The following is a 7,606-nucleotide window of genomic DNA, read 5'->3' as shown; positions in this document are numbered from 1 at the left end:
GCGTAGCGGAGTGACAGAGTGGAGGGGCGTAGCGAGAGACAGAGTGGAGGGGCGTAGCGGAGAGACAGAGTGGAGAGGAGAGACACAGAATGGAGGGGCGTAGCAGAGAGACAGAGTGGAGGGGCGTAGCAAGAGACAGAGTGGAGAGGCGTAGCGGAGAGACAGAGTGGAGAGGAGAGACAGAGTGGAGAGGCGTAGCGGAGAGACAGAGTGGAGAGGAGAGACAGAGTGGAGAGGCGTAGCGGAGAGACAGAGTGGAGAGGCGTAGCGGAGAGACAGAGTGGAGAGGAGAGACAGAGTGGAGGGGCGTAGCAGAGAGACAGAGTGGAGGGGCGTAGCGGAGAGACAGAGTGGAGAGGCGTAGCAGAGAGACAGAGTCGAGAGGTGTAGCGGAGAGACAGAGTGGAGAGGCGTAGCGGAGAGACAGAGTGGAGGGGCGTAGCGGAGAAACAGAGTGGAGAGGCGTAGCGGAGAGACAGAGTGGAGAGGCGTAGCGGAGAAACAGAGTGGAGAGGCGTAGCGGAGAGACAGAGTGGAGGGGCGTAGCGGAGAGACAGAGTGGAGAGGCGTAGCGGAGAGACAGAGTGGAGGGGCGTAGCGGAGAGACAGAGTGGAGGGGCGTAGCGGAGAGACAGAGTGGAGAGGCGTAGCGGAGAGACAGAGTGGAGAGGCATAGCGGAGAAACAGAGTGGAGAGGCGTAGCGGAGAGACAGAGTGGAGAGGCGTAGCGGAGAGGCACAGCTGGCAGAGATGCTGCCGTTTCAGTGCAGCGCTGCAGCCCCCCCGCAGTGCCTGGGCTCGGAGCCGTCCCCACCCTCCCTCCGCTTCCTCCCCCGCTCCTCCTGCAGCCTGGACTCCGTGAACTCCGCCCTCACCCGCTGCAACACGCCCGGGCGGAACAGCACGTCCAGCGCGGTGAACGCCAGGGCCTTTGCCGTCCGCAGCGTGTAGGACTGGGCCTTCTCCGCACCTGCGGGGTTTCGGGGAACCAGCTTAAACATCCAGCAGCTTCTTCAGTGACACTGACGTATATGGTGGTGTATGCACTTAACGACTTCTCTTTTCTACACTGTCTAGCGTAGGTTAGCACAAGTTAATGTGTTAACGTTGCTCATTTAACTTGGATGGATGCACTTCTGTTCTCTTGTGTTGGAAGTCACTTTAGATAAGACTGTCTGATAAATGAATGTAATGTAATGTAATATAAGAAAAACATTCCTTAAACCAATAAAGAAACTGTTTCAAATTTTTCTCAAAGCAACACGGTGAGAGTGATTTAGACTGATCTGTGAGAACAGCTGTCAGAAAGATGACAGTTTTTTTTTTTTTTCATTTCACACGACGTCATCAAAGAGCGCTGTCCTCATTGGCTGCATTGCTGAGAGACGAGAGACAAACGGACACACACGTGTTTCCTGCATCTGAGTCATACCGGCAGCTGCGGTGTACTCCTCCGTGTGGTTCAGGGCCTCAGTGCCGATGTAGAAGTAGGGGTGGATCCCGGGGACCACGTAGGACACGTTTCCGAAATCCGTGGAGCCTGTGGGGATTGGACACAGTTTCTCCTGTCACTCATCTCACAGGAAATAAAGCTGACAGGAAAACAACAGCTGAATGAAAAGAGGCTCCTTCCCTGTATCTTTGTGTGTATTTAGGAATGACAACACGAAAAAACACTGTAGGCCTTGCTCCTCTAGGATGGACAAAACATCCAACATTCTTACACAATCTATTTCCATTGCACCCACAACAATTCAGTTCAGATAATTCATAATTCTTCGTACCAAAATGTTGCAGATACATCTTTTGGAATGAAGCAAGCATGTCACACTTGGAACACCATGTATCAGATGACATCACAGGGCTTTATCGTGACACAGCCTGTGTGTCCGCTCAGCTTGTTCCTGTTCTCATTTGGCTGCCTCTCCGCTGAAATGCCCATATACGACTTCTTTGTGCATGTGGGAGAAAATGCAGGCTCAGGGCTGCCAAAGCTCCTATTATACCTTCAACCTAAATAGCTTCTTGCTGTGGGTACCAACTGTGCTCAGTTTGCTACATTCTCCCCTGCTTCTGTAAGATTCAATCTGAAAGGTAAGCCCGGCGGGCCCGCATACCGTAAAGTCATTTCTCCGGTGGTCATATGCTTTTCTCAGCATGGCACCAGCATGACAAGGTGCGAGGGGTTTCCTCTTACCCGAGGATGTGCTAAGCACCTCCTGGTCCGTGGTGAACTCGATCCCCAGGGCTTCCCCGTTCTCCTTGTACAGGCCGTCCAGGGAGGTGTTGCGGAGGATGTTGTGGTACTCGTGCTTGGCAAACTGCACCTCCACCTGGAGAAGCCAGCGTGTGTGAGCACACAGAGACACAGGCTGCTGGTGTCTCCTGCGTGATTTTCATCTGCTGATCTGATTTTTACTGTATTCCTGGGCTTGTTGCTCAACACTGTTAAAAATGTCATTTTTAATCATTTTAAACTGGAGCAAATTGCATCTTTAATATTTTTAATTATTTAATTTTTAGTTATATGACCAAACTTCATTAGAATATTTTGATAATAGTTATCTCCACCCAGCAGCTTGTACTTACCTGGCAACCGGTTGCCATGGCTGCAGCCCTGAAGCACATCTCTGCCTTGGACCTGATGGTGGGCAGGTCCTTGCGCGTGGGGGTCCGCAGGTAGAACTCCAGTTCTGAGTAGGCCGGGATGATGTTGGGCTTCACCCCACCATGCTTAATGATACCTACAGCAGGCAGCATCAGAGGAGGAGACATCGGTCTGTAACTGACACTACTAGCAAGTGAGGAAAACCTCATTCATTCCTGTCATTCAAGACACTACTGTGGTAGACCTTTCAAACACACCGTGGTTATATTGTTAAAGTGCAGAGACTCCTACAGGACTAAAGACAAAGACAAAACTACCAAGGAAATAAAGGTAGTCCATGCTAGCACATTGTCCTCCTATGACATTATTGCCACAGTGTGGCAAGACTACGTCATTTTAACGTCACAGCAACGCTGCGGGAACGTTCCGCACTGGGCTGGGGTGGGCCTCACCGTGGAGCCTCCAGGCCGGCTTCAGCTGCTGCCGGAGGACAGACAGGTTGTTGTAAGCGAGCACAGCTGCGTCCAGCGCGTTGACCCCCTCCCAGGGGTACGCGGCTGCATGAGAGGCCTTGCCGTGGTACCTCACCGTCACGCTGAAAATAAAACCAGACACGGGGCCCCCTCAGCTCACTCAGAGATGACAGCTGCTCACTTAAACGTGCTCTCACAGCCATAAACCCCCCTGCCTGCACTTCAGCACAGACGGAGCCCTGCACTGTTTCCCCTTTGAACAGAATGCCAACCCCTTTCTTCATCACTGTCCTCCATCGTATATCTCAATCTGCTACAAGAAACAAAACCATTCCCCAGTTTTACGTTTGAGATTTGGCCATTTATATCTTATTGATCAAAAAAGCGAGTGCTGTACTGTTTTCGGAAGGCCTGAGTTTGGAAACTGCTGAAAATGAGCCTCACTCGTGCTCCGCCACATCCGGCAGGTAGGGGGCGTCCTCCTGAGCCGGGTGGGCCATGAAGACCACGTCCACGTCCTCAAAGGCTCCCGCCAGAATCATGTCAATCTTCCCTCCACCGTCCTCCTCTGCGGGCGTCCCCAGAACTGTCACCTGGGAAAAGAAAGCGGGGAAAAGCATTAAGTTGCTCTCAGAAAACACACAAGTGCTTGGAGTTTCGTGCCTCTCATCTGGTGACCATCCACTCTCTCTAGAAGCTTCAAATGATGGTAAACTGTAGAGGCCACTCCATGCTACAGATCTGATGTCTCTGGGCAAGCATGCTGCTGCAAGTACAGCAAGTATGCTTCCTCTTCATATTAAAAATACAGGACTGTTCAACATTGCAGTGTAGGAATTTGGGAGTCAGGCATAAACAGAAGCTTGCATGTTCATATGCAAGGTACTTATGCAAGGCACTTCACCTGAATTTCCTTGAGTAATATTTAACTATATACCTAGTTAAGTATCCATCATTTAAATAACATAATTGATAGTAAGAATATCTACTAAAGTATCAAATATCAAAGTCCAAATATCTATGTAATATTTGCCTTTGAAATGAAAAGGTTATGCAACACTCCTCCTTGGCAGTGATACAATTTGAATGAATGAGTTGTACTTGGCTGTACAATTTGAACGCGTTCTTTGCAAATCTTGGGCCCCTAACCTACAAACTCCTTTCTACTAAAACACTAATTAATATTTAACCTGTGAAAAATTGAAATATTTGGCTCAATGCGCAGGCTCCATTAAAGAGCAGGTTGGTAATGTTTGAAGAGGAGTACCAAGAACAGATTATAAATATAGCGGTACAGCAGATACAGAGAAAAACAGATGCACTGGGCAACCGAGTTGTGACTGAACAGCGTCCAGAGTCTGACTCAGACCCCAATGCCACTCGCTTAGTGTTACTAACACAGACGAAACTATAGTATATCTTCACGTTTGGTGCTGAGATTTCCTTTTTGTCACTCCAGTGAACACTAATGTCACTGGAGCCATTTAGAAGAGACCCAATGAGTAAGAGGACGCCTGTCCAAGAGGAGTTCACGCTGTTGAAAGAAATGCACTTGGAGGAAAACGTTTACATGAATCATGAACAGTCACTGTGTATTTATGAGCAGGGCCAATTCTGCCGAGATTAAAATGTGTCAGACATGACAATGTAAACACACAGAGTGATGGGTCACTGCCGGTAAACACGTTGTAAATGAAGCTTAAGGAGCTGGTGTAAAATAAATGGCACAGTAAACTGTTTCTTGAATGTCACTACTGTAGGTCATGTGATGTTTTCTGTTTAAATGCTGAGCAGGCGTGTGCATCATAACCCCACAGTGCAATCATAACCCTCTCTGGGCAGCTGCTTTTAAATAAACAAACATAATCAAGGAGCAATGAAGGCTGGGGAGACAGTGTGGGGGACAATGTTGACGGGTAAAAACTGGCGGCACCAAACGTCACCATACCTGTGCCATCTAAGGATACAAAACAGCTCCCTCAAATACACATCATGCAGGAAGCTACCAGCAGAGTTTTATGACATTTGGGCTGGAACTGTATGCATGTATCAGTTGAGTGTTCAGAAGGAATGGTCACATGGTGTTAACCCACAATGGATTAACCAAGAAACAAGTCTATGTGATGGTGTTTTTGGCACTAAGTCACTACTATGTATGAGAGCACCTTCACAGCGTTGTGCTTTAGGACTACGGCAGGAGGCAGGCAGACCCAACCCCCCCGGTCAGAGGCGTGCAGTCTTCCTCCTGGGGAGAAGCCTTGTGCAGGCAAATAAAAGGTTCATTAAGCTAAAGTCGTGACATTCCAACAACACTCACACACGGTCGACGCTAGCACCAAACAGCACGAGGTAGCAAGCAAGGCGCGCTCGGAAACGTGGTTAAGAAACAGTGTTTTGTGTGATGCATGCATGTTCCCTTTAAGGCCGTGGCTCATGGCAAGGGAAATTTCTGCTTCATCAGCTGAAACCCTTATGCTGCAGGGTGTCTTCCTCAGAAAGGAGCTCATAAGTGTACAGCATTGGAGGTCGACTTTGTTAGACCTTTGAATATTGATCACATTTTCAATAGTCTTAGAATACGCTACACTCGCATTTAGAGCTATCGGTTACGAAATGGTAAGAAAAGTATCTGTTTCGTTATTGAAAATAATTTAGCCAATAACTATGGACAATTTGTTCCACCCAATGATCATGGGTGTCTCTTAAAGCCATATACACATAGGCTACCTCTGTCTGAATCATTCTGTGGTGCTTGTGTGCATTTTAAAATTAGAGAACAGTCAGGTTTGCAAAGGACACAGCACCTACAGAGAACAACTGTTAACACACGGGAAAACTAAGATACGTCAAAGCTGTCAACCTGTGTATCCGTTTCACAATTTGATATGCGCCGTGTGTACAAAATACCGTGTGCTAGTTTGCATTTCCATTACATTTAGGGTTTAGGGTTGTGAAGTGGTGCATTATCTGGAAAACAAGCACAGTGCATTTAACATCGTACAATAACGCTGACTGCACGCACTTAAAACACTCACACATCAATGCAAACAAAGTAAATACAAACAATACCACACTCATTACTTGTAACGTTCAATTTAACAAGTACTGATAATGATGTTTTCATGCATCATGCATAACTTTCCCTAAGAGCCGACAGAGAATAAAAATGCGTGCTTATCTATAAGAACTTGGATTATATTGTTAAATTAATATGTTCCATGTTTGCACTGATCTAAAAAGTTGTCAAAGCTATATTGTCCGCATAGGCTCACCTTTACGCGGAGAGGACAGTCGGATACGCTTTCCAACACACCCTGCAGACCGAGGGCTGCGGCAGCACCGACTTCTGCAATAAGGTTGTGCCCACATGCATGTCCGATGCCGGGCAATGCATCGTATTCACAAAGGAACCCGACATTGACAACGCTGTCCCCTTCTTTGCCGCCGACCGGACCCCACGTCGCCCGGAATGCGGTTTCCAGCTTGTAGTGACCTTCGACAGTCCATTTTTGTTCTTCTATGAAGAAACGAACGAGCCTGTCGTGGGATTGTTTTTCTTCATAGGCAAGTTCAGCGCAGCGCCATATGTCACTGCTCAGCGCATATAGCTTGTCCTTGGCTTCGTCTATGCAGTCACTGGCTTTCTGTTTCCACTCTTTTAGCTTTTCGTGGGATACACTGCCGGCCGGTGATGCCATGCTCAAACAGTCAGCCGCAGTGGGGTTTTCCGCAGTCGAAAATTAGGATGAGCTATAGCACTGAACGCCACCTTATAGCTGCTGTCGTGACGGCAGCCAACGAGATTCTGTATAACCTACAGATTGTGGCTTGTTCTTTTTTACTAGAACAATAATAATGCAAGTAGTTACCAAACTATATCTTAACCACAGTAGTCTATACACATCAAACGAGTATGTTAAATATGCAGTCTGGCTATTTTGACAGTTAGACAAGGCACTGTGCGCTGTTTAAATTAATGTATCTCTTTAGATTACAAGCTATATTTATGAACTAGGGCTGGTAGCTATAGCTGTAAGTATCATTTCCCGCAGTCTCGCAACAGGATCTGTCCTTTCTGCTATAAACACAGCGTAGACTATTAGCTAGTACTTTTACAAGAGTAATGCTCTTGTTTCATGGACTCGTACTGTACGTGGACCGGTTTAAGTATGTACTTAGTATGAGCGTGCAGCCTTGCCTTTCTTCAACGATTGGCTGCTAAACGCAATGCACCATGGTCAACGTGGTTGAATAAGTTTGCCTCTGTCTTTAGTAAGTGGGGAGGTGTTCCCTGGTTAAAACTACAAGTTCATACATGCAAAGTGAACTTTCTCTTAGGAAAGCTTCTTGGTAAACTCACGGCTTTTCTAAATTGCGCAAATGAAATATTGCGACAAGCTCGATGGAAGTAGGGAGAGTAAGCGGCAATCAAGTTCCTATAGCATGACGAACGGACAGCCAGATGAAGTGCGTTGTGTAATGTGTTGAGTAGTCAATGTAAACAAGTGAAGTTTAATGATCATTT

The 7,606-nt window shown here is 47.3% G+C and overlaps 1 protein-coding gene across 1 annotated transcript; it reads right to left on the bottom strand.

Moving 5' to 3' along the window:
* Positions 1–689: 689 nt before the first annotated feature.
* Positions 690–7,236, bottom strand: LOC118792135 (peptidase M20 domain-containing protein 2-like). The gene is made up of 7 exons (XM_036549861.1): positions 6,354–7,236; positions 3,526–3,674; positions 3,061–3,203; positions 2,590–2,744; positions 2,198–2,333; positions 1,433–1,540; positions 690–970 (listed from the first exon to the last, which is right to left on the bottom strand). The coding sequence occupies exons 1-7, from the start codon at positions 6,777–6,779 to the stop codon at positions 762–764; spliced, it is 1,326 nt and encodes a 441-aa protein (XP_036405754.1). The 5' UTR covers positions 6,780–7,236; the 3' UTR covers positions 690–761.
* Between the last annotated feature and the right edge of the window lie 370 nt (positions 7,237–7,606).

The sequence above is a fragment of the Megalops cyprinoides genome, chromosome 17 (genome assembly GCF_013368585.1).
Source record: "Megalops cyprinoides isolate fMegCyp1 chromosome 17, fMegCyp1.pri, whole genome shotgun sequence".
NCBI classification, from domain to species: Eukaryota; Metazoa; Chordata; class Actinopteri; order Elopiformes; family Megalopidae; genus Megalops; species Megalops cyprinoides.
This window is presented reverse-complemented; position numbering and strand designations above follow the sequence as displayed.

What these genes read in the sequence shown, in the direction of transcription:
- LOC118792135 (XM_036549861.1), bottom strand. Translation starts at nt 6,779, where the DNA reads ATGGCATCACCGGCCGGCAGTGTATCCCACGAAAAGCTAAAAGAGTGG. An exon ending in CCGGATGTGGCGGAGCACGA is followed by an intron (nt 3,204 to 3,525) that starts GTGAGGCTCATT and finishes TTTTATTTTCAG; the next exon opens with CGTGACGGTGAGGTACCACG. An exon ending in GGTGCTTAGCACATCCTCGG is followed by an intron (nt 1,541 to 2,197) that starts GTAAGAGGAAAC and finishes CAATCCCCACAG; the next exon opens with GCTCCACGGATTTCGGAAAC.